General features: G+C 40.2%; 2 protein-coding genes across 20 annotated transcripts in view; one reads left to right on the top strand and one right to left on the bottom strand.

Moving 5' to 3' along the window:
• Nucleotides 1-11,643, bottom strand: part of Fubp1 (far upstream element binding protein 1) — a 29,442-nt gene extending 17,799 nt beyond the window's left edge. For 4 of the 17 annotated variants that reach the window (XM_059266448.1, XM_059266451.1, XM_059266454.1 and 1 more), the window contains exons 1-12: nt 11,153-11,401; nt 6,501-6,591; nt 4,842-4,880; nt 4,043-4,082; nt 3,571-3,623; nt 3,406-3,477; nt 3,165-3,222; nt 1,644-1,806; nt 1,452-1,550; nt 1,244-1,345; nt 895-997; nt 218-318 (exon numbers count right to left, since the gene is read on the bottom strand). In XM_059266448.1, coding sequence (XP_059122431.1) covers nt 218-318; nt 895-997; nt 1,244-1,345; nt 1,452-1,550; nt 1,644-1,806; nt 3,165-3,222; nt 3,406-3,477; nt 3,571-3,623; nt 4,043-4,082; nt 4,842-4,880; nt 6,501-6,591; nt 11,153-11,263 — 1,032 coding nt within the window. In that variant the 5' untranslated portion in view covers nt 11,264-11,401. Of the gene's footprint in view, nt 1-217; nt 319-894; nt 998-1,243; nt 1,346-1,451; nt 1,551-1,643; nt 1,807-3,164; nt 3,223-3,405; nt 3,478-3,570; nt 3,624-4,042; nt 4,083-4,841; nt 4,881-5,625; nt 5,689-6,500; nt 6,592-10,519; nt 10,716-10,924; nt 11,005-11,152; nt 11,402-11,535 lie in introns of those variants that run through there. The other 13 variants (XM_059266440.1, XM_059266445.1, XM_059266447.1 and 10 more) reach the window with 8 other exon arrangements.
• Nucleotides 11,644-11,768: 125 nt separating this feature from the next.
• The window catches only part of Dnajb4 (DnaJ heat shock protein family (Hsp40) member B4), a 29,022-nt gene continuing 13,774 nt past the window's right edge, over nt 11,769-27,016 (top strand). For all 3 annotated transcript variants that reach the window (XM_059266439.1, XM_059266437.1, XM_059266438.1), the window contains exon 1: nt 11,769-12,031. The gene's annotated coding sequence lies outside the window, so the exon portion shown is untranslated. The remainder of the gene's footprint in view (nt 12,032-27,016) is intronic.

Genomic DNA, 27,016 nt, shown 5'->3' with positions numbered 1-27,016 from the left:
CCCCCTGATGAACACTTGTCCCTGTGCTGTCTTGCCTGTGGCTCTGACACAGCGTTGACATCATTTTCCCGCAGGGTTTGTGCAGCAATTCTTCTACCCTAAGATGTTTACCATAAAGCAATGTAAATGTTTCGTCATTTTAATAAATCAACAGATTCTGACGTAATATGGAGGGGCACTTTTCACGCAAGCTGAAAATGTTAATTTCCTCTCAAACCTGAACGCTCCGTAGAAGGTCTGTGATGATCTCTGCAGCATGCTGACATCTGTCTGGAGGTCCTGTTATCTGTGCTATCCTATCAGGTGTTGTTCCATCGTCTACAAAAAAATAATCAATGAACTATGACAAACCAATTATGAGTCAAGATTAACAGCTATCAATTCTCAGAACATTAAATATACCTTACTGTGGTGGTATTGTGTTCCCCAAAATATTGTGTACCCTAATAAACTTATCTGGGGTCAGAGAACAGAAAAGCCACTAGATACTTAGGATAGGCAGTGGTAGCACACGCCTTTAATCCTAGCATTCCAGAGGCAGAAATCCATCTGTTCAAGGATACAGCCAAGCATGGTGACTCACGCCTTTAATCCCAGGGAGTGGTGGTAGAAAGTAGAAAGGTATGTAAGGCTGAGGACCAGAAACTAGAAGCATTTGGCTGGTTAAGCTTTTAGCTGGTTAAGCTTCTGGCTGAGAAAGTTCAGCTGAGAGCCATTGGGATGAGGACACAGAAGTTTCCAGTCTGAGGAAACAGGACCAGCTGAGAAGTTGGCCAGGTGAGGTTAACTGTGGCTTATTCTGTCTCTCTGATCTTCCAGTGTTCACCCCAACACCTGGCTCAGGTTTGATTTTATTAATAAGACTCTTTAAGATTCACGCTACACCTTACTTACCTGGCTTAAACTGAATTCGAACACCAGCATCATTTTGTATTTTTTTGATCATTTCTCCATTTCTTCCTATTACAATGCCAACAGCAAATCTTGGAATTGGGACCTTAAGCAAGTAAAAGATGAAGTATATTAAAAAAACATTTCTCAAAAATTCGTCTTCTTCAAATCATAAAGGTAAATACAGTAAATGACCATGTCAAATAGTAACAAGATAAAAAAATACTCCAAGGAAGAAATTGAGAAAAGGGACAGATAATGTTATGAGAAGTCCACCCAACCCAGAACAGAACACTATTGCACTCACGGATTAGGACACAAGCATTCCTGATTATGCAGTATGGTTACTCACATCTATCCCTTCATTTCCTCCTATTCTTGAGCCATACTCATTCCGCACTTCTCTGAAACCACCTTGATCACGAATTAGCTCTAATACCATTTCCTTGGCTTGCTAAAATAGAAAGTTGTCCAATTTAGAAACATTCTCAAAACATTTTAATGCTTATTTTGTCTACCCCCTCAGCAGTTTTATATATAAATGACAAAGTGAGGCTTACCTGAACTTTGTATGGGTCACCCGTAATCCTAAGAGGTTTATCAGCACCGGTATTTTGAGGCCCATCTTGAATCATAACCATTTTAACACCAGCCCGTTCCTACGAAAACCATGAAAATAATACAAGTTAACAAAAAATAGTAAGTGGCTTTAAAAGACTTATTAATAACTTTTATAATATAATAAATAGTACCTGAAGTTGTTTAATAGTCTCTCCCCCCTTTCCAATAACAAGTCCTGCCTTGCTGGCTGGAATCATGATTTCCTGAACTGCATTTCCAGGTCCATCACCATGATGAAAGCCAGGGGCTGGTCTTCCCTTTTCAACAATCTGGTCCAGTAATCTTTTTGCTGATCTGTTAACAAATTAATATTCAAATGAAAATGTTTAGTATAACCAACCATACCTGAAACTGCAATGTAATAGTCAAGCAGTTTGTTCCTAAATCATGTATGTGTTATACAGCAGTTCAATTTGGATGTACTTCCATGTTGAAAGGCAAGAAAAAAAAAAAAAAAGCAAAGACAAAAGCAATGTGAAAGGGACAGTAATGAAGTGACCCAAAGAAAAATAAAGACAGTAATTCAGTCATAGGGATGATGCCTTGAAATAGGAAGGAATGGTCTTAGGCAAATGAATACAAAGGGCCAGGCGGTGGTGGTGCACGCCTTTAATCCCAGCACTCGGGAGGCAGAGCCAGGCGGATCTCTGTGAGTTCGAGGCCAGCCTGGGCTACCAAGTGAGTTCCAGGAAAGGCGCAAAGCTACACAGAGAAACCCTGTCTCGAAAAGCCAAAAAAAAAAAAAAAAAGAAAAAAAAAGAATACAACGGAAACTGTTACATTTCAGTGTAGGATGAGGTAATTATTTTCTAAGTTTTCAACAAATAAGCTTAAGTGGGTGTAGTGGCTTGAATCCATGAGCCCAATAAAATACTTTCTAAGCTGTTTTCCTTGGTCATGGTGTTTTGCCATAGCAACAGAAGTAATTAAGACACTGAGTGGTGCAGGGCAGTGGTGGCACACACCTTTGGGAGGCAGACAGGTGGATCTCTGTGAAGTCAGCCTGGCCTACAAAGGGAGTTCCAGGATAGCCAAGGCTACACAGTGAAACCTTATCTTGAAAAACAAAACAAAACCCCCAGAACAAAAAGACGACTAGTGTTAAAGATTTGGGTAGCATTTTAGGTGACATCATTCAACTTATTTGTATGCAAGCCCATTCAGGTTTTAGCAACTTTCTTGTGTCTGTCTGTGCACACAATTCATGTAATGTGTGTAGGCCAATTACAACCAGCAGTGCCATTTTTTTGTAATATTGCACCTTTTGAGACAGATCTTCTCAATGGCTCTGAACCCATCAAAGAGTGTAGGCTGGCTACCAAGTCCCCAAACCTGCTCTTCCCAACACTCGAGCAATGAGAGTACAAGCTCCTATTACCAGGCCAAGCGTTTTAGTTTTAGATCTTAGGCTCAGTTCTTCCTACTTGAACAGCAAAAGCACCTGGATGTCTGAGTTACCACCTCAGTCCCTGTTCTGAACAATTTTCTGTGTCTTAGAGGTTAGATGATGAACTCTATTCAAGAAAGGCATGATACAGAAACTTCAAAGTGAAACATTCAAGTCCACCAGCAGAAGCTGGTGCACAAGTAATGAAAACAAAGTTTAGTCTTCACATCGTTACTTTAAGTAGACCTCACATTTTAAAACTTACTGGACAGATTCAGGTGTTCCGGTCAGCATACATGACCTTTCTGGGAGGCCACCACTATCTACAATTAAAAAGCAAAGTTTAGGTCAAGAATAGATTAAAAGTAGCATCTTCATCTTTAGAAACTTAAAGAATACTCAAGTTTTCTTGCCACTCAAAAAACTTCAAGGGCTGGATAAAGGGGTCTGGGGACAAAAAAAAAAAAAAAAAATCCACACACACACAAACAAGAGCAGAATGTTACCAGGAGCTATCTGTATTTTGCATCCAGATTCCTGCTGTATGCGTGAGATCTGTTCACCTCCTCTGCCAATTACTAGGTAAGGGGGAGAAAGAGAAAAGTTACTATTTACTCTAAATTTCGGAAGTATGGTTTATGTTTTGAAAACTTAAAAATGATGTTACTTACTAAATCCAACCATTCCATCTGGAACTTTGTATTCTTCTGTCATTACAGACCTGCTAAGAAATAACAGAAACTAATCTTTTCTTCAAGGAAAGATAACGTATGCTTTTACATAAAAGGTAATTTAATAAAACCAATCTTAATGTCTCCTAATAGCTCAAACTCAGGTTCTTAAACGAGGCAGCCTGTGTAAGTGAGCAAGACAGTGAACTGGTTATCTGTGAAAGAGTTCAGAGTGAATACCACTTTATCATTCACTGTACCTTGTTTTTTCTAAAATGTGTCAATTTCAACCCATTTCCTGAATTATCAATTTCTTACTTGAAAAGATGATGATTCTATATCATCTTCCCAATAGAACAGAAATAAACTATACATACAAAATTACACAAAACTGTAGGCAGATATTTCAATATAAACTTGGTTGGCTGTATACACAATTCAACTAAGACTTAAAAAAAAGTTTCGACTATACCTTTGCTGCTGATGCATCGGAGGTAACTGTGCTCCAAAAGCTAAAAAACAAATTCAAACAAAAATTCAAAGTTGAAGTTTACTTAACACAAGCACATCAAATATTGTAAACTCTTTCCCTGTTGCATACACTGGAGAGAATAAAAAATTTCAGACTATTCAAATCACTGATGGCGGCAAGAGAGCCAAGAAAGGGGCAACTATACTACCAATGGTGTACCAAACACTTTTCTTTCCAGTGACAAATGTATAAGAATTGGAGTAGTTAAATTGTGTATATAATTCATCAATCAGTGTTTATACATTCATGGCCACAATGAAAAGAGAATCACTATTTTAAAAAGAAAAAGGCGAATTCTGACTAGACATTATTAATACCTACCCTGTTGGGTGTGGCAAGGCACACCTTTAATCCCAGCACTAGGGGAAACAGAAGCAGGTGAATCTCTGTGAGGTCAAGGCCGGTCAGGGTTACATAGTGAGCCTGGCTCACAAACATAGTAATTCCCTAAAACAAAACCCCACAGCCCATTCAAAAGTAGGAACAACTGGTTGCAAAGTGGCTCAAGTGCTAAGAGCACATAATGCTCTTGCGGTTCCCAGCACTCATGTGGTGGCTTGTAACTACGTGGAGCTCCACTTTCAGGAATTCCCATACTACCTTCTGGCCTCTGGGTACCTGCACACAAGTGGTGCACATAAACTCACATAGATGTGCACATATATACACAATTTTATATATAAATAAATACATAAATAATTTTAAAAGTAGCAACAAAACCTCAGCTTAAAATACTTACAGTCATTTTGGGGAGCAACTTTCTTAGCATCTGGTTGATCTGCAAAATTAAATGTCTTTTACTTTTTGTCCATTAAAAACAAAACTCCCCCCAAGCAAGAAAGCCAATGTTTATTAAAACACCTGATAAAACACCTGATATAATGGTTTACCACTTGAACCAAAATTGCCACAATTCAACCTGACCCAAAATTCTAAAAACAAAACAAAACAAAACAAAAACAAAAACCAACAACCCACAAAACCTAAATTCTTTCATTCTCTTCTTGTTTACGCAATGCACAGACACTTTAATATTTTAGAATGATAAAAGACAAAGTATTTAGCTACATGCTGGTGAATACCATATGCTAAAAGCTAATGATGCTTCTTCTACTGTAAGAACTGACAATCGGGGTAACTATATAAAAATCTGACATATCAAAAGATGAGTACATCTGATCACAAAGGTTTACCAAAAAGGAAAGCTCGTATTACAAGACAGTTTCAATCTAAACTGCTCTATTATTCCCAAATGAAACATTTCACTACATGACTTTAGCAAAAACAAAACAAAACAAAACCTCAAAGCAACTACATGATTGCCTTTCTCAAATACACAAAACTCACACATTAGAATAGACAGCCTGTAGCTCAAAGCACTATTATTCTCCCCACTTCAAGGCTTTTGTGTAGCAAAAATTCAGACACATAAACCAAGAGATAGTTGTGTCCACTTAAGAATCCACTGGTTCGTTCATTTCACGTTTACATACTAAACACAGGTAATAAATAAAAATTCCTGCCTTTAAAAGGAGAGGGCATTCCCTCCCAGTGTGTTGTACTGCTCGGATTTGTCCAAGAGCCATCTACACATAAAATAAAAAGAATACATTACACACAACATCTGAAGCATCATTAGCTCATTTTTCTTGCATATTAAAAACCTCACTTTCAAATATAAACACATGTACACACAACATCTGAAGCATCATTAGCTCATTTTTTCTTGCATATTAATAACCTCACTTGCAAATATAAACACACTTAAAAAGGAAACTAAGTATTTCCACTCAGGGCTACAAATACATATATGCTCAATCAGAATCCTTTATAAAAAGGGCAAAAACAGTGTCAAAATTTACCCACACAGCAGAACTAAAACAAAAAGTACACACTTCTAAGTGTCAATTTTTTTAAAAGTAAAAAGCACTATTAAGTCCACCGTTTTAGTCCATGTTTAAAGTTAAATCTGAAACACAAAACAAAGCACTAAAATAATATAAAAATGGGAAACCTGCAGCAAACCTTAGCCTTTAAAGTGAATTTTCAAGTAAATGAATGAAACAGCATATCAGACTCATGCATAATTGAGAAAACTCAGGAAAGTGTTTCCTAAACAATTTATACTTTATTTTTAGCATTAACAAGATATCTGTGCAAACTCAGGCAAACCATAATCCTAAAACAGGGGGAAAAATGAACGCTTTTCTATTACAATAATACTTTCTGCTAGACTCAAATTATACCTACCTTTTTTTCTAGGTCTGTCCTCCCCCCCTTCCTTCTGAGACCAATATATAGTAATATTCTGATAAATTATTTCAATAAATAAGATTGAAAAATCCCATCAATTGAATACTGTGGGAGATAACTATAATTATTTCTGGCTATAACTTACCTCCATCTTCTAAGGGTCTCTTTTGTCCCCCATAACCATAGTCATTTGAATTCAATGATGTACCAGCATCACCCCCAATTTTTGCTGCAATCTTAAAAAAACAAAAATCATCAAAAGGTTACTATACAAACATGTTTATGTACTACTCAACACTAAATTTCCTACAACGCACTGCTCTTTTTAAAATGCATTATGAACATTCACTTGTTAAGATTAATTCAAACTATCATTAGTACCGTAAGGAGCTAACAATTAATAACGGTCTAGTATTAAGTTCATGATACATCTCCATATAAAATAAAAAAAAAAAAATCAACAAAGTAATCACCAGGGCATCTCTAGGAGAGAAACACGCTTTGAGGAAAATCTGGATTCTAATTCTATCTTCTCCATGTCACATTACCTCCTTCAAAGGATACATATGGTCAGTGTGACAATTCTGAGATGCTAACACTGTGCTGCTAAATAAGATGGTTAGCAGTCAAATTACACGTGGTTACAAGAAACATGGCTACTTCAAATTTACAACTTCTGTAAAACAGGCACTGGATACATGAAATGTGGAACAAACACGAAGAATGTAAAGCATCTCAGAGAAACTATATTCAACACATACCAAAATATAACTGAGTATTTGGAGTTAAAGTATATAGCTTATATTACTACTAAGCAATGTTATTTAAAATATATTCAGGAAACTGGGCAGTGGTGGTGCAAACCTTTAATCCCAACATTCCAGAGGCAGAGGCAGGCTGATCTCTGAGTCTGAAGCCAGCCTGGACTACAAGGCAGGATCTAAGACAGCCAGGGCTGCCAGAGAAACCTGGTCTTGAAAACCACAAAAAGGCTGGGCGGTTGCAGCAGCGCACACCATTAATCCCAGCACTAGGGAGGCAGAGGCAGGCGGATCTCTGTGAGTTCAAGGCCAGCCTGGGATACAGAGTGAGTTCCAGGAAGGGCTTCAAAACTACACAGAGAAACCCTGTCTCAAAACAAAAAACAAAAACAAAACCACAAAAAGGGAAAAAAAATAAAAATCAAACTTCTGAAAACTAGTATTTCTAAGACATTGATGTGGAGCTAACCCAATTATCAGTTTATTATATCCAGGAAACTGGTGAAGGGTAAGAGTATATTCAAGGTCTCAGGCCTTAGATCAAAAACGGGTCTCTGTTTAGTAGTATGGATCATATCCTACATGTCAACTATATATACCTCCCAGGTTATTAGATTTTCCTCTTGTCTACAATCTAACACTCCTAAGTCTACAGCGGTACAGTGTTGATCAACGTTACTAATTACCCATCATTTCCCCATTAAAAGCCTAATTCATTTGTGGGTCTCTAATCAATCCTCCCCCCTCCCTCTGTTTTTCCAGACAGGGTTTCTCTGTATAGCTTTGGAACCTGTCTTGGGACTCGATTTGTAGACCAGGCTGGCCTTGAACTCAGAGATCCACCTGGCTCTGCCTCCCAAGTGCTAGGATTAAAGTTGTGCGCCAACCACTGCCCAGCCTAATCTCTTTCCTAAGCATACTTGTAAACCAATCTTTCCTACCCTTTGATCTCAAAATACAGCATTACTATAAACCGTACCTTTGGGATTTAAGTTCACTGTCTGGGACTGACAGATACTGATGTTAAAAAGGAAGTAGTCAGGTACCAGAGAAGATACTGACATAGAGGAAAATGGTGTAGACTGTGACTACTCTCTACAGTTAGCTTTCATAAACATCCATAAGAAAGTACACTTATGCACATTCCATTCATGTACTAGTTCTACAACTATCCAAAAGAAAATCAAAGTTGGTACTTGGTTCATTGAAAAGAGCAAGCAAAACTTTAAAAAACTAATAACTGACAGACAACAGAACACCACCCACCAAGCAGATAACTCTCCAAAATTACTTTTAGAAATTCATTTTCTTGGTAACCACAAAGAAAGATAAAATCCACAGGTATAATTCAAGCTTCCCACTTAGATTTTTGCACTTTCTTACTGCAAACAAAACCAGCACTTTATCACCTTCCTCGCTGACCCATCCTTACACATTTTGGAGCAGAATGATTCTAAGAAGATAATGACCTGAAAATATCCATACTTCCCTTAGTAGTCTAAAGCTGGAGGCACAAATCTACTTCTAGTGCTCTAGAATTGTGTCTCTGTTAAATTTCTTCAAGCATTCTGAGCTTTGATCATCACAACTTCACGAATGGGAAACTTCTACACACCTCCCTTAGAGGATGGCTACGAAGATTATGCGAACCAACTCATGACATATTTAGCACAGATCCTAACATATACCATACTCTCAATAATTCATCACAACATGTAATTCAATTTTAAAGCAGGGTCCACAGCAACACTCCAAAATTGTGTTTTGGGTGGCCCACACCTTTGGTCCCAGCACTCAGGAGGCAGAGGCAGGTGGACTTCTGAGTTCAAGGCCAGCTTGCTCTACAAGGCTACACAAAGAAACTCTGTGTCGGGGTGGCTTCAGAAGTGTTCTGGAAAATTAACAATATTTTTATCCATCCTCAAAGACACAGCTGTACTATACTTAAAGAAAAATGTGCTTCTGCCAGTCATACTAGTGCAGGCCTCCAATTCCATATTCAGGAAGCTTAGGCCCAAAGTCTAGGAGGATAACAGAATAGCAAGGATACCTCTGTATCTCTAGGAGTCACCATTGCCACAGACTATACACCCTAAAAGAAAATTATTTTCAAAACAAAATCTTAGCTGAGCACAAGTGGCAAACACTTTTAATTGCAAAGGCAGAGGCAGGCCTGGTCTACACAGTGAGTTCCAGAACAGCCAGAGCTACACAGTGAGACCTTAATCTTCTTACTATCATAATACACTAAGGATATTTACTGATTCAGCTGAATACACTATGTACCTTATACGAGGTAAGGTCCCGAAGGAGTTACTGCATACTCAGAACACTGCAAATCCAGGTGAGACAGACACTATAATAAACACTTATTATTACAATCAATGCTTGCTAGCAACCAAAGCTGCTTCATTTTGAATCTAGCTGTAGTTTTCCTCATTTTCAGTTCTATGCTCCAGTTGACTTAACTCTTGGGCTGTCATTCCAGAAACCCCCAACCTTTGGTACAGGCTGTTGCTGCTTTTCTATCCTGGCCAAACTCTCACTCCCCAATATTTACATAACTGTCATGCTTATTTTCTTACTAATCAAAGCATTAGCTATTCTGTTCATTGGTATGTGATTCCGGGATTATCTCACACCTTAGAAAACAGTAATACGAATTATACGCTTAAAAAAATGTTCCAGCCGGGCGGTGGTGGCGCACGCCTTTAATCCCAGCACTCGGGAGGCAGAGCCAGGTGGATCTCTGTGAGTTCGAGGCCAGCCTGGGCTACAGAGTGAGTTCCAGGACAGGCTCCAAAACTACACAGAGAAACCCTGTCTCGAAAAACCAAAAAAAAAAAAAAAAAAAAAAAAAAAAAAAAAAAAAAGTTCCAGAGCTAAGTGAGTGGAGCATACCAAGCACTAGGGAGGCTTAGGCAGGATGCCTTAAATCCCAGGCCAGTCTGTGCTTTAAAAACCCTGTATCAAAATATTTTTCTCAGAGGCCAGGTAAAGAGACTCTAAGCCTGCCCACTCTCATTTGACTCAAGGGACCTACATAGTAGGAGAATCAACTCCCCCAAGTTATCCTGACTTCTATACACACACCATGACACTCACTGAGCCCTGTCCATGAATAAATAAAACTAAGTATCTATGTACTAGATAGTTAAATATGCTAGGTGAGTAAGAGAGACTAGTAAATCTCCCAACACGTGGTTTGCTACATCACCGCAGAACTGATAAACTTTGACTCGGTAATCTTTCAGTCCTGAGGGGAGAAAATTAGGAAATAAACTCCTAATACAGTCAAAACCGACTTTAATAACAATTTGTTTAACACTATTATAAAATGTCTAACAACTACAATAGAGTGCCATAAAAAGATTTTAGCTTACATACAAATTCCGTAACATACTTTTGAGACAAGTAGTCCTTTAGTGGTCCTGGCTGGCCTCAAACTCAAGAGATCTGCCTGCCTCTGCGGGACTAAAGCCGACCTCCACCATCACGCCCGGCAAGGCAGCATTTAAGCTACAAAGAAATCGCAGGGCTACCCCAAGACACAAAAATTCAGACTCGACAAGGAACTTTTTCTCGAATGGAAGCACATTTGCTCTCCAACCCCTTTCATCAGGACCTCAGTACGTCCCTACGCAACACAAAGAGGTCGCAGGCTTCGACCCGGGAGAGGCAGATTCAAACTGAAAGCTCAGGTAGCCGGGGCCTGAGGCCATTTTGAGGAGGAGGAAAGGATTGGTGGGATGACGCACAAATCCCGCCCCGAGGACGTCTCCCCGGTGAACGGGAAGGTGGACGCTACCTTACGGGGAGGGAGAGCTCGGCCGAGCGGGGAGCGGGGAGCTCCGCTAGCAGACAAGCCCGTGCTCGCCCTGGTCACCACCGAGCCCTGTGTAGGACGGACTCGAGGGGAGCGGGGTCCCGCGTGCTTCGCCACCTCTGGGGAGTGCGCGGGGACCCCGTGACGAATGGCCGCCTCAGGCAGCAGCCCGGGAGGCTCTCGGGAAGCCGCCGCGCGCGGCACGCTTACCTGCCGGGCTCTCTGCAGGGCATCTTTGAAAGCGTCGTTCACGCCTCCGCCGCCGCCGCCGCCGCCAGCTGAGCCAGACGAGGGCGGAGGCACTGTTGAGTAGTCGGCCATGCCCACGCTACAGCAGCCGCTGCCGCTCCCTCGCGGAGGTCCCCTCTCAGCCAACCGCTAAGAAAGAAAGAAAATGGCGGCCGTCGGGGCGCTATCGCATTCTTGTGCGACCATCGTGCCGTAAAGGGGCGGAGACTAGGAGGCGGAAATCCCGCGATGTTTCAGAGCTAACGCGCCGCGGGGCCGGGGAGGCGGGGCGTGTGCGGAGACGGGGCTCCAGGTAGAGACTGTCTCGCGAGACTTGACTAAGGTCCTGCGAGAGTAGGGCTTACCTTGGCGCCTGGTCCGCGCGCGTTGGAGGGTTATTGTTCCCTCGCGCCGGCCGTCCGGGCTGTTTCCGCTGTGGCCGTGGCTCCTGGGTTGGGGGCTGCCTTGAGGGCCGAGGCGTAACCGAGACCCGTGGCTGGCCCACGGCCGCGGAGCTAGTGTCCTTTCCTGTTTCCGTAGTGAGGGGCCTGACGCCGCCGGGCGTGGACGTCACGCAACAGTGTCGCGCGGGCGCGCGGCCGCAGAGGAGTCCCGAGGGCCGCGCGGGTGCCCGCGGCGAGGCTGCGGAAGCGTCTGCGGCCCGGCGGGAGCCCGGCATCCTTCGGGGTGCTGGGCTGCCGCCGCCTGGGACGTGCAGACTGTCGGGTCACACGTGGGCATGCGCTCAGGCCGCGCGCGGGCCCTTAGTTCTCGAGCTGATTTCTGCCCACCGAGTGTCTGTGTAAAATAATGTGGGTGAGCGGATGGTGAAACTATGACCGCCCTTTGTCCTTTAAAAACGTGAGTGTTGTGAAGTTCCGTGTTGGGCACCGAGTGTTGGGTGTTTTTGGCCAAGCTTACTGTGTCCCTTACAACAGTGTCGTGTTCTTGACCCAAATTGGCTTGACTTCGTTTTCCCCACCGCCTGCGGGTACTCAGATAAATGTAGTTTTCTGGATTAGATGATTGAGGGAAGCAATTTCTAGTATTTGCTTTATGTGCCCATAACTACACATTTCTCCAGACCGTTCCTGAGCATGCCTAAGACAGTCTGCCTAATGCTAACAATTACTGGGGCCAATGGGTTTCTTAAGTCCTATTCTGTTTATACTTACGTATGCCACGATGACCCCCGTCCCCGATTTAGCTAAGAAAGAATGACATTTTGTATGGCATTCCCCCTCCCCTCTGTCTAAGAAGCCTTTTTCTTATCACCAGTTTTAGAATGAGAGAAATATATGCTTCCACCTTCCTGATAACCGGAAACTAATGTGCCCATTTCTTCCAAGACCGGTTATAGATCAGTTAAGTCACGTGCTTACCGATAAAACCAGTGGTTTTCTTTTAACTAGCTCTGTCTCAGCCATTTTATAGCTCAGCTCATCCTTTTTACGCGTGTTCATAGTTATCTCAGAATGTTCGTGGATTTGGAAAAACAGTAAAGGTATTGGGCTACAGATTTAATCATATCAGGGTGTAAAAACTCTTGAAGAGTTGCTAAAAAAAAAAATTTCAGTTGTATTTTAAGAAAGTTTGCCCAGCAAATAGCATTTATTCACCAGTAACTTTTTATTTCATTAATTAGGTTTATATCAATTAGATGTTCTGATCAAGATAATTAAGAGTATTATTTACTCTCCAACTTAATCCATATATACCATCGTTTAGTTTTTTTCTAAATATTGAAAGGGCCTCCATTTCTAATTTTTAAAAACATTAAATATACTGGAAATGTGGGTATTCAAGAATCAAATATGTTGGAATCAGTGTAGACTAATATTTCTTAACCTCTGCTGTTGAGATTTTGAACTGGTTAATTCCTTGCTGTATACTTTGCATGCTACACTATTTAGCAGCATTGTTGGCCTATACTTGCCCTTAATGCCAATCACATCCCTCCCATGCACCACCAATTGTGATAACTGAAAATATTTTCAGACATGGAGCTTAACACCTTGAAAAACAAAGTTATTTAGTCACTGAGAGCCATTGGTTTCTTTGATTTGTGTCCCTGCCTTTTCTCTGGCTACCAGGAAGACCTTATTGACTATATTGCCAATGTATGTTCTAAGGTCAGTTACTTTTTTACCTCTGCTGCTTCCAGCCTTGGCCCAAGTTAACATCACTGTATTCCAGACCAAAAGGGCGACACTTTAGTTTGGCCCTTCCTGTTTATTTCTATGATTCACTTTTTTAAAAAAGTAAGGAATTCGTGGGGCTGGAGAGATGGATCAGCAGTTAAGATCACTGGCTGCTCTTCTGGAGGACCAGGATTTAGTTCCTCCCACCCATATGGTAATTACAACATCTGTAATTCCAGACCCGGGGGAACCAACACCCTCTTCTAACCTCAGTGAGCACCAGGCACACACATGATACATACACATACAGACAAAACACTTGAACATGTATAAAAAAAAAATCTTTAAAAAAAATAGGAAAGTTTGTACAGATGTATATAATATATAAGGATTCAAAAGTAATATACCCAGTGTAGAGGAATACCACCCAAGAACTATACTATATCTGCCTTTTTATAGCTCAAGTGTCTCTTCCTCCTGACTGTATTGTAATCCATCATTTCATGGTTTTTTGAAAACAATTCTCACCTGTATATTTCCAATTACACTTTAAACCCTTTTCCCTAGAAGAGCTTCATGTAATTAGTTTCTCTATACATTTCTTCCTCTTCTTCCTACTATTTTTCCTCTAGCTTTTTGTCCACTTTGCTACCCAAGAGTTTCCTGCCTCAGTCTTTATTCTTGCTTTTTCCTCTACTGGATGTTCTGTAGCCCTTGGCATGCAGGATGTGACTGCCTCATTCAGGCCTCACCTTTCTTGGACCACTCTGATGGCTCGTCATGCTGTTCTGCAACCACTAACTTATTACTGTGTCTTACAGCATTTGTCTGTGTTCTTTGTTTACTTTCTTCTCTTAAATTAGAATTAAACTGGAGAGCAATGACTTTGTCTCCATCATTATCAGTTCCTAGCACTATGTTGACAGTCTGTTTATTTGCTGAGTAAATAAATGTTGACCCAAAACTACATTTTTAGTTCATTTTTTGATCTTGGGGTATCTGTGTCTCAGATTTCTCATCTACTTAGTGATCACCCTCAGAAGAATTTCTGAACTCTTCAGTAATTATATAGTACTGTGTAAATGGGAGTTGGTACTATGTTAATTCATCTGGTATTCTCAAGATCAGGAAGGAATTCCATGGATTATAGTACACTTTAAATAGCTATGTTCAAATAATCTTGGTAAAATTCAGGATCCATATAGATTGGCTCATCAGATAAGAGCTCTTGCTGCATTGGTCTGAAAATGAATTCAAATCCACAGAACCCACATAAAAAGTTGGGCATAGTCACTCACAGGCCCCTAAAACCATATCTCGGAGGTGGGAGAGACAGGATCATGAGGGCTTGTTGGCTACCCAGCCTAGTTCTAGATTGCTTGTCTCAAGAGAGTAAGGCGCCGGGCGGTGGTGGCGCACGCCTTTAATCCCAGCATTCGGGAGGCAGAGCCAGGCGGATCTCTGTGAGTTCGAGGCCAGCCTAGGTTACCAAGTGAATTCCAGGAAAGGCGCAAAGCTACACAGAGAAACCCTGTCTCGAAAAACCAAAAAAAAAAAAAAAAAAAAAAAGAGAGTAAGGCAGAGAGCAGTAGAGCACAATACCAGATGCCCTCTTCTGACCTCTGCACGTGTGCATTTATACACATGTGCATGTATGCACAATTTTAAACTAAGAAAAGTTAAATACAACAGGGTAGAAAAAGCACTTTAATAACCAGTGTCTGAAACTAGAGGTAGCCCAGTGTAGTGGAAAAGAATCTGATCTTGGTCCTAATATAATGAATCTGGATTCAATAAGCCCTTTCATATGCAGAGAAGTTTTGTTCTGGGGTAATTTGTTTTTGTTTGTTTCCTGTTGTTTGAGACACGGTCTCACTATGTTAGGTAGCTCTGGCTAGTCAGGAACTCAATATGTAGACCAGGCTAGCCTGAACTTGGGAATTCATCCTATGAAAGCTGCCAATTGAGTTCCTTGCCCTTTAGTTCTGAACCACTTTTGAGGTAAAGCTGCCTAATTCATGAATCACTATCTGCTTAAGTAAATTAAAATTTTAAAGTGCCAAAGAGCTTTTCTTCTATCCATGTTGAAGATCAAAAGCAGGGCCTCCTTTGCAAATAGCTACTTTTATCACTGAGCTATATCCATATAATGTGCCAAAGTTTATAGTCAATCAGAACTCTTACCAGCTTTCTAATTTAAGGTAGAGTAGTAGTTTATTGCAGAAATATTTTAATACAATAAGTACAGTTATAAAGTCACATTCCTAATACATTATGTTCAAACTATTAAAAAATATCTTTTTGGCATTTTCATACATGTCTTTTGATCATATTGCTCAGAGTTATACATATTTATTCAACATCTAGGATTTGAACATTTGGTTCCTAAAGATGAGTTCTAGCTGTACTGCTTAAGGAGGCAGCATGTAATTAAATCTGTTTTTTTATCTGAACTTTATATGAAAATATTTTTTTAAGTACCATAATATTTGAGTCCTAGAAAGAACAGTTAGGTAATTTAAGAGAAGATTTTGAAACAATTATAAAACTTTAATTTTAAAAAAGGACTACTTTCCCAAAGGTTCATGCCTTAATATTTAGGTAACTATGGGTTCACAAAGGCTTGCTTTCGTAATCAGGACCTCTATTTTTACTTTATAACATTTCCTCCTGGAAATAGATTTAGAAAACTGAAGATCTTAACCAGAGAAACCCTTAAGAAAAGATGGGTGTGTATGAGGTTTAAAACTCACTTGGGATAGCAGTTTTGTTTTTAGTAGAATTTTATTTCTCTGATGACATTTCCATTTCTATTTATAGCTATGATCATTCTAGAATTTGCCTTCTGATTCTCTTATGATTTTATATTGTTTTATATTAATAGATGGTCTCATTTTGAAAACGTATTTAAAGAGACATACTTGAGAGGAAAATGGAATTAAACTTTTTACACAAAGCATCTGAAGTTACTGTTTTCCTGTGATTTTATCAGTCATTTCTTATGCTATTTTGCCTACTTGTAGCAACTAAGGATATAAATACTTTCCTTTAGAATAGAATGGTAAAGCCGGGGCGGTGGTGGCGCACGCCTTTAATCCCAGCACTCGGGAGGCAGAGCCAGGTGGATCTCTGTGAGTTCGAGGCCAGCCTGGTCTCCAAAGCGAGTTCCAGGAAAGGCGCAAAGCTACACAGAGAAACCCTGTCTCGAAAAAAAAAAAAAAAATTAAAAAAAAAATTAGAATAGAATGGTAGTCTTTGTTTTCATTTTTATTTTTTCTTTTCAAGACAGGATCTTGTGTAGTCCAGGCTGACCTTGAACTTGAAATTGATAAGATTGACATCTAGTAGGTACTCAGTAATACTTTTAATTTATTCATAAAAGAGCTGGGCATTGTGCTGGAGTCTGGACGTGCAGAGTAAACAGTAAAAATGCCATCTTCATGGAGATACTCTTAATCCACAACGTCAGTGAAATCATGAGTCATTTTGTCGATTCTCCATTTCCTTTCATATAGGTATTTCCATCAGTCTAAGTAGTAAGAGTCTGTAGTTCAGTAGACAGTGGGTTGAAAGATTGGGATCGGAAAAACCTAATGATCAGATAGGTCATTCATCTAGCAAACACTTAATCTCCTAGTTACAGCATTTAAAATAACTTCGTGACTGCTCATTGTTGTCATCTCAATTCTTAGGCTCTGTTTTTAACCCTGAGTAAAGAGCTCAGTCCTGGCCAAGTCACAAGTGGGGACTTCCTGTCAGGTTATTTTGGCCCCAAACTCTACATGCTAAAGCTCTAGTACTTCACTTATGGTCCTGTTGTCTCCAGTATGAAATTCTTTGGGCATTGTTTTTGTTTTAGTCAGTTGGGGGTTATTAACAGAACCATAGCATATATGTAATGAACTTGGCTTTCCCTTCAAACATCTTATTATCTTTGATGAGTATCAGTTGTACCCACCTTTGTTGAGCCCAGAAACCAGCATCCGATACCCTTCCTAATCTGCACATTTAGCTTGGAAAATTGTGCAGAATCTATTTAAAATTTCCCACTTGTCTCTTGATATCATACACATCTTACTTTAGGTCCTATAGTTAACCATTTCTGTTCATCCATTCAGCCAAAGTTCATCAGTGTGTTGTGCAACGGTTTTGTTCTGGTATAGAAAGTGGGATGGAGGAAGAAAGGGAGGACGAGGGAGGAGGGAAATCCATCTGGGAGATTGCAGCCTAGTGGGAAGGCATTCATTTATACAGTAATAAGTGATAGCTGATTTCTGGTGACAAATGAGGATTAGGTGCCTACCCTCATTCAGGGTCCACAACAGCATAGTCCTCAGAAGCTGCCCTCAAAGCAGAAATTAAGCTATGTGGAGGGTTTCTGGAGTAAAGGATAACACACTTGCTTTATATATAACATATATTGTGTCAAAAGCATACCGTTTGGTGCAGGGTTTGTAATACTGCTGTTGCTCAGTATTTTTCTTTTTAAAGCTGGTCATGGGTCATTGGTAGTGACACATCATTATACATTTAAACCTCATTTCTTGCCAATTCTGTATTTATGAATCTGCCTTCTTCACAAAATTTATTTTTAGCCCCAGATCAATACTCAAAATGATTTTGGGTCATTTGAAGATGAACATATACAGAGTAGTAATGTGAATCTAATGAACCAGCTAAAGTTGAACAAGTAGGGCTTTACATTTTTTTTAAAAAAAATTAGGCGGTGGTGTCGCATGCCTTTAATCCCAGCACTGGGGAGGCAGAGCCAGGCAGATCTCCGTGAGTTCGAGGCCAGCCTGGTCTACAGAGCGAGATCCAGGACAGGCACCGAAACTACACATAGAAACTCTGTCTCAAAAAACAAACAAAAAAATATTTTTGTGTGCGTGCATGTGTGCACATGTTCCAGAGGTTAAAATGGAGTCCTTCCCTCTCTTACTCTTTACTTTTTTTTTCTTTTTCTTTTTTGAGCTGAGACCTCTTACTGAACCTGGAGCTTGCTGTTGAAGCCAGACTAGCTGGCCGGTGAGCATCAGCTATGGCAGGTAGCATAGGGACTAAAGATGCACACAGCCTTGCAGCCTTTGTGTGAATGCTGGGGATCTGAGCTCAGGTCCTCATGCTCGCACAGCACTTGAGCCAGCTATCCAACCCAAGGTCCTTTGCATTCTTGGTTGGTCTCTAAGTATGAGGTTATGATATACCTAATGGAGAAAATGTGTTAGGTAAGTTCATTCCAGCATGACTTATACTGCTATTGGCCGTGAGTGAATGTCAATAAATCAACAATATAAAATAGGGATCTTTAAGTAGGAGTACATATAAAAAAGAGGCTGTGTATTGGGGTGATTATGAAAATATGACCAGAGGCTAGCAGGAACCTGTATTTCCTTTAGGGATAATGACTCAGAATTTGCTAACTCAGCATCTGCTGCAGTGTTACAGAAAGCAAATTTGATTTGGGGGAAATGGCTAGTCATTTATGTACAGGATTGATGGGTTAGGCCAAAAGTTTGCCTGTGAAGCAGTCCCTCTCAGCCTTTTATAACACATACACTACCTTTTGAGAATAGCCCAGCTTACACCCCAAATACCTACATACATACACACACACACACACACACACACACACACACACACACACATCCCCTCTGGCAGGCATGCCCAGGCTGATAATTTATAATATAAAGTATATTTTTTAAAAAAATTTGCAGAATTTAGGGTTTTTTGTTTATTTTTAGTTTAGTTTTTGTTTTTTGTTTTTTTGGTTTTTCGAGACAGGGTTTCTCTGTGTAGCTTTGTGCCTTTCCTGGATCTTGCTCTGTAGACCAGGCTGGCCTTGAACTCACAGAGATCCACCTGGCTCTGCCTCCTCAGTGCTGGGATTAAAGGCGTGTGCCACCACCGTCCAGCTGTTTTTAGTTTTGTTTAGTGCTTTTAAAAAGACTGCCCTAAAAAAAAAAAAAAAAAAAAAAAAAAAAAGACTGCCCTGTCCCTTCGTGAGAAATAACTTGTACATAGTGAGAGACAGCAAACATTTTCTTGTTAGTGGCCAGTCAGTAAATATTTTAGGCATTATCAGCCATCTAGTCCTGGCTTTAGCTGCTCAACTCTACCACTATTTGGTGAGAGCAAAGATAGTAAGTACCTTATATATTTACAGTAGAAACCTCTTGTGGGCCAGTGACTGTGCCTTCTATACTGTCGTCCACAGACAACCATTTCATCCAGTGGGGTCTCATAAGTATTGTCTTGATATGCTGACTTAGTCCAGGTAACCAAAAGACTCTGTTTATTTTTTATTACATTCATTTATGTGGTGTATGTTTATATGCATGGGGCCCATGGCATGAATGTTGGAGGTCAGAGAACAGTTTTGTGGGAGCACTGTTTCTTCTCCCATCGTGTAAGTTCTGGTGATTGAGCTCAGGCCATCAGCCTTGGTAGCAAGCACCTTTACCTACTGAGCCATCTTTTAGACAAAAACCAGAAGTTGTATTTGGAATTAAGCAATCAGTTATCCAGTTTTATAGTAGCTGGTGAATACCATAGCATAGGTTTGCTCATTTTTATGAATATCATAATGCTTATTTTTGGTAGCTGTCAATAAATCTTTGAAGTCTCCTAGTGGCATCAGTTTGATTATGCCTGCATGGATGTAATGTGACTTGTAGTAAAATTTGGTACTGATTTAAATGAAAGTATTTTACAGTTGTAAATACATAGCAAGCTAACCATCCTTCGGGTCAGTCAGTTGGTCACAGTGTTGGCCGAGACCTCTGTGTTCCCATGGGCAACCCATCTCCATCTGCTTCTCTTCCTGTCTTCGACATTCCGTCCTTGTACTACTGTCTTAGAAGCTACAGTTCTCTCTCTCTCTCTTGGTTTTTCAGGACAGGGTTTCTCTGTGTAGCCCTGGCTGTCCTGGAACGAACTCTGTAGACCAGCCTGACCTTGAACTCAGAGATCGCCCTGCCTCTGCGTCCTGAGTGCTGGGATTAAAGGCGTGAGCCACCACTACTCTGTGAAGCTACAGTTCTTACCTTGTGCACAGCCACTTAATTCCTCTCTACCTGTCTGAGAGGGGAAAATTCTAGAACTGAAGAAAGTAAAAACCACACCAGTTTGTTTCCTAGTGTTAATTTACTTTGACCATCATACAAGTATTTCTTGCTTAAGCATATGAAGTTTGCTTGGTTTTGACTTGGTTCTTTGTTGTGTTTTATTTTGTTTCGTTTGTAATTTTGTCTTCTCCCTTACCCCCATTCCCCTTTGCCTTGAACTGACTGAACCCAGGACCTTGTTCTTGCTAGACAAGTACTTTACTGCTGAGCTAAATCCCCAATCCGAGCATGTGTCAATACAGCCATTTACCACTACCTTAAAGACAAAGTATTGGGTTTTGTTTTAAATCCCTGTATCCTTTTTTTTTAAAAAAAAAAATGATATGAAACACTTTCTATGAGAAAAAATAGATTCTTTATATAGTTACCTAAGAGGCTTTCCCAAGTATGTGTGTGAGATGATGTGCATGTGAGATATATTTTAGTTCATAGGCTGGGAGTCTGAAAACTGGTAATGAGAAGGACTCACTAGACCTACTGCAGCAGCTACATAAGGATGGCAGGCTGTCTGAAGAGATGCTGTGTAAGTGTGGATATACACTGATTTCAAAGGTTTAGCCCCCCCCCCCCAAATATATGAAGTATCTTGTTGATAATTGTATGTGGATTACATGTTACAGTGATCTTTTAACATACAGTGTTATAAGCACATATCAGTGTATCAAGACATTTAAAATTATCTAGAAATCTCAGTTTCTTTTAGCCACCTAAGTTGGTGTTTAACGCGCGCGGGTCCGAGAGCACCAGCGGTAAATGTCGATGTCTTCCTCTATCACGACCTTATGCTTTAAGACAGAATCTCACTGAACCTGGAGCTAGGCGCTAGCTGTTTTAGGTAGGCTGACTGGCAAGCAAGCACCCAGAATCTGCTCTCTGCAACCCCTCCTACACTCCCCAGCTTACAGGTACATGCCACTGGCTTTTATGTGGGTGCTGGGGACCTATCTGCACAGCACTTTACCCACTGAGTCCTGCCCCCTGGCCCCAGGAACTCAATTTATAATGCGGATCACAAGATGCTAGAACTCCTTTTGTTTTGAAGTTCCTAGTAAACTTTTGGTGACTTCCTATAAAAGAGAGTAATAAAGAAGGGCTAATTGTTACTTGGAAATTGTATTAGGAAACATTTAAATGTCACAGTTTGAATACAATCTGTATTCCCCAAAAGAAAAAAAAAATTGGGACTGGAGAGATGGCTCAGTTGTTGAGAGCACTGACTGCTCTTCCAGAGGACCCTGGTTCAATTCCCAGCACTCACATGGCAGCTCACAACTGTCTGTAACTCCAATTCCAGGCCTTCTGACACCCTCACACAGACATACATGCAAGTGAAACACCAATGCACATAAAATAAAATTTAAAAAGAAAAATAAATTTATTCCCATTAAATTTTTGAAGCAGGAAATATTTCTGATTACTGTTCCCCGATAACTAGTAGATTTTGTTTGTGTCTCTACATAGCCCTGGCTGTCCTGGAACTCAACTATTTAGACCAAGCTGGCCTCAGAGATCCGCCTGCCTCCCCATCCTGAGTGCTGGGATTAAAGGTGTGTGCCACCACTCCTGAGTACTCTATTATTTAGTAAGCTTTTAAAAACAATTTTATTTTTACCTTATTTTTAAAAGGCTTGTTCTTTAAAAATTTTTAAATTTTTTGTTGTGAGCCTAGCCTTTAACGGCTGAGCTATTGGCCGGGCGGTGGTGACACACGCCTTTAATCCCAGCACTCGGGAGGCAGAGCCAGGTGGATCTCCATGAGTTCAAGTCCAGCCTGGGCTACAGAGTGAGTTCCAGGAAAGGCGCAAAGCTACACAGAGAAACCCTGTCTCGAAAAACCAAAAATAAAAAAAAAATAATAAATAAATAAATTAAATTTTACTTTGTATCTTTTTTGAAGATAATAAAATCAACCATTGTAAATGTATGTATTCTATTACACTTTGTATAGGGCAGCATTTCTCAACCTGTGGGTCATGACCCCTTTGAGAGTCGACCAACCCTTTTACGGGGGTCGCTTAAGACCATTGGAAAACACAGATTTACATTATGATTCTTAGCAGTATCAAAATTACAGTTAATGAAATAGCAATGAAAATAATCATGGTTGGGAGTCACCACAACATGAGGAACTGTATTAAAGGGTTTCAGCATTAGGAAGATTGAGAACTACTCTTATAAGGAAAGTATTATAAAATTTAGCAATAACATAGTATCAAAAATGAAAAATTCTGGGAGTTACATAGCTATGGTGGTAGATGACTGGGAATTTTAGACAAAAGAGACAGTAGTCCCTGGAGAACCACTCCTGATAAAACTCTTGTCTCCTGTTAACCATTATGGGTTTGTTCTATAAGTGCTTTTTGGGTGGCTAAAAAATATTAATAAAACTTTTATAAAAATCAATTTGTTAAGAAAACCAAAAAATAATTTCACAGGCTTCAAAATAAATTGTCATTTAATATTTGAATGACCCAACAATTGAACAGAATTTGCTTTCTTTTTTCAGCTCTGGGGATAGAAGCTAGAGCCTTTTCTATGCTATGCAAGCTACTTGACCTAGCACTTAAAAAGCACATTTGTGTTTGTGTACACGTGTGGGTGTGTGCCACCACGAGTTTGTGGAAGTCAGAGAACAGCTTTCAGGAGTTAGTTTTCCATAGTGTGGGTCCTGGGCATTGAGACAGGTTTTCAGGCTTAGCAGCAAGTGCTTGTACCCAAAAAGCCATTTAGCTGGCCTTAAAGTAGCATTTTTAAAACAAGATTGATATTTTATTTATTTACTTATTTGTGGTGTGTGTGCGTGTGTGCATGTGTGCGCGCATGCGCAGGTTCCTGGAGAGGCCAGAAGAGGATGTCAGATCCCTTGATGCTGTAGTTATAGCTGGTTGTGAGCTGACTGATGTAGGTGGTGAAAGGAACTCAGGTCTTCTAGGAGACAGAAGTTCTCTTAACCACAGAGCCACCTCTCCAGCCCCTGAAGTAGTACCTTTTGAAGAGCATGAATGTCCATTTGTCAAAATAACATTGAAACTTTGAAGAATCTGACCATTCTCTCTCATCTCTGTATTTTTACCTGGCCAGCCTCTTTCTCTGTGGAGTAACATTGTGATCTTTTCGTCTGGATTTTTGTTCCTGATACAAATTTTAAGCCCTCTCTTTTCCCTCTCTTTCAGAATTTATCAGAATTTCAAGTCATTGCTCACATTCTCTTCCTACTCCTATTTTTTTCCCAAAAGATTGAGCCCAGGGCCTTCTACCATGGAGCTGCATCACCAGCCCTTACATTCTGAAGCCTTTTCGAGTGAGACCAACCAGTCAGCCCAAAGGGAGGATAACAGTTAATATCTGTGCAGTATTTCACTTCCATGGTTTTTCTCATTCTTTTAAAGATTTTTTTAAAAGATTTATTTATTTATTATCTAACAACCACATGGTGGCTCACAACCATTTAAGATTTACTTTTTTAAATCACGTATGTGAATCTGTGTGTAGGTATGTGACAAATGAGTGCATCTGCCTGTAGATACCAGAGACATGAGATCCCCCGGGTGTTATGGTCAGCTCTAAGTCACCCAGCATTGGTGCTAGGAATCACTGACCCCAGGCCCTCTGCGAGAGAGTAGTTTGTGCTCTTAACCATGGAGCCATTTCTCCAGCTCCTCTTTTCTAATCCTTAGGTCATTCTAATGAGGCAGAAAATGTTAGCCACTGTATAAATGAGGGATTCAGAACCTAGAACGATACATGATTTTTCTAGAACTCATATTGGAAACTAAGTGGCAAAGCTAAGTATACAGAACCAACACCTTTCCAAGTTTTTCTTTTCTTTTTTTTTTTTAAGATTTTTTATTTTTATTAACTTTATTTCTATTTTGTTGTTGTTTTTCAACACAGGGTTTCTCTGTGTAACAGCCCTGTCTGTCCTGGAACTTGATTTGTAGACCAGGCTGGTCTTGAACTCACAGAGACCTGGCCGCCTCTGTCTCCTAAGTGCTAGGGTTAAAGGCATGTGCCACCATGCCCAGCTTAATTTTTATTTCTATGCATATGAGTGCTTTGCCAAATGTATGTATGTGCACCACATGTGTGCAGTACACACCGAGGTCAGAGGAAAGTGTTGAGTCCTCTGGACCTGTAGTTACAAGTGGTTGTGAGCCATCATGTGGGTACTGGAAACTGAACCTAGGTCCTCTGCAAGAGCAACAGGTGCTCCTAACCACAGAGCCCTCTCTCTAGACCCTCATTTCAAATTGTATGCTCTTTCTTTTATATTGCAGTTGTCTCAACCAATATAACAACAGTATTTTTTTAAAATTTATGTTCATGAGTATTTTGCCTGCATGTATGTATATGCACCACATTCATGTCTGGTGCCCATGGAAGTCAAGAAGAAGGCATTGGATAACCTGGAACTGGAGATGTGGATGATTGTGAGCCACCATGTGGGTTCTGGAAACCAAATCTGGGTCCTTTGAAAGAGCAAATACTCCTAACCACTGAGCCACTTCTCCAGCCCCAACTGAGTAGTATTTATCTGGTGATTAATTGAATTGTTTACTTGTTTTGTACCACACTTTATTGAACTTAATTGTCAACTATAGACTTGAAATATGTTTATATTTGTGCAGAGAGTAAAGGATGGAAAGATGAGAATTAAATACAGTTCTTAACAGAATTACACATTTCTTCTTGACATGGGTGATTTTGTCATTGTGTGAATGTCAATGTGTCAACACAAAATGGCTGTGATATTACTAGGTGATAGAATCTTATGTAGTTGCTGTGATCTGTGTGATTCAATCTGTTGACTGAAGCATCCTTGATGCGTGACACACAGACAGCAGAATGCAAGAAGTCAGTGAGCACTGCTTACCAGGCTGTCTGTCTTTCCAAAAGTGCCACAATGAGCCTGGGCCCTTCAAAAAGTGGGATACCCAGTCTTCTGTTAAAAATGCCAGCCCATCTTAGTACAGTAGTGTGCTAGGCCAGAGAACCAAGGAGAGCCTCTATTGGATGGAGTATAACCCTCTCCCTACTATCTCAGTAACATTGTTTCCTCTGACACTGGTCCCGTTTCTTTACTGTATACTGTCTGTCTTCCCCATGGGAGTGTGCACTGACCGAGAGCAAAGCAACGGTGGTGTATGTCCTGAAGCACTGGGAACAGTGTGGAACACATGATGAGCATTTGAAGTATTTGCTAAGCAGCTCATACCTTATGGGAAATGTAAACTTTTAACAATTATTCTGTTTTTGTTTTTGTTTTTGTTTTTCAAGGCAAAGTTTTCTTATAATAGCTCTGGCTGTCCTGGAACTCATTTTGTAGTCCAGGCTGACCTCAAACTCACAGAGATCCACCTGCCTCTGCCTTCCAAGTGCTGGGATTAAAGGCGTGCACCACCACCACCACCTGGCCAATTACTTTTTTTTTTCTGCTGGTGCTGGGAATTGAACCTAACAACAATCACATTTTTAAAGAAAACTGGAGTACCTGCCAAATTCTATAAAGAAATGTTCATTAGATGTTGCTAACAAGGACTCCAAACTACTTCAATAACCTAAAGAAGGGCATTTGTAGATAAGGAGAAGGTAGGATTTCTAGAACAGTTTACTTTTTTTAGATGGGTGCTCTTACTATGTAGCCAAAGTTGGCCTCCACCACCTGTTAGAAAGAGTTTAATCTTAAGTAAATGGGGTTGATATCCTAATGACAGTGGCTTTAAGTCTGTCTTCTGCCTTGTGACCTAAATGAGGTAAGGTCTGGAGATGTGGCCCTTAGTAGTGGAGCACTTGCTAACCTGCAGCGTGCACACACACACGGTGAATCTCTTTAAAATTCAGTTTTTCCAGCTGGGCAGTGGTAGCACACTCCTTTAATCCCAGCACTTGAGAGGCAGAGGCAGGTGAATCTCTGTGAGTTTGAGGTTAGCCTGGTCTATGGAGGGAGTTCCAGGACAGCCAAGGCTGTTAAACAGAGAAACCTTGTCTTGAAAAACCAAATAAATAATTTAAAATTTGTTTTTCCTTTAAAATAAAACTGTAAGTATAACCATGGCAGAAGTTATTGATATTTTAGCCATTATGAAAGTCTGAAGCCTTTCCATAAGGTTGAAAATTTGGAGTCTGAGTTTCAAACTTAACAGTTCTCTTAGTGTTTATAGGCTTTTAAGGAAAGTATAAAATGTACACATAAGATATAGTCATTAGTAGATGGCTAGTAGTTTTGATTTTATAGAAGACTTTAGATACCCCCCAAAATGGGTGAAATAGCAGAAGACACAGCCCAATGTTCTTTTTTATGCTAATATTGAAACAATGTCTATTTAAGTATTGTTATCATAGCAGCTGGGTATCATGGCTCCTGCCTGAAATTCCAACCTTCAGGAGGCTGAGGCAGCAGGATCATTGAGTTCAGAGCCCACTTACATTACGGAGGGAAACTCTGTCTTAAAAACAAAACAAAAACTTTCGAAAGAATATCGTAGCTTGTTGTTAGACCATAGTTATAGAAAAGCTCTATGAAAATTTCTCTCTTGTTTAAGTACCGGACGTGTGCACACAAATAGCATAGATAGCAG

Source organism: Peromyscus eremicus, chromosome 6 (assembly GCF_949786415.1).
Source record: "Peromyscus eremicus chromosome 6, PerEre_H2_v1, whole genome shotgun sequence".
NCBI lineage: Eukaryota > Metazoa > Chordata > Mammalia > Rodentia > Cricetidae > Peromyscus > Peromyscus eremicus.
This window is presented reverse-complemented; position numbering and strand designations above follow the sequence as displayed.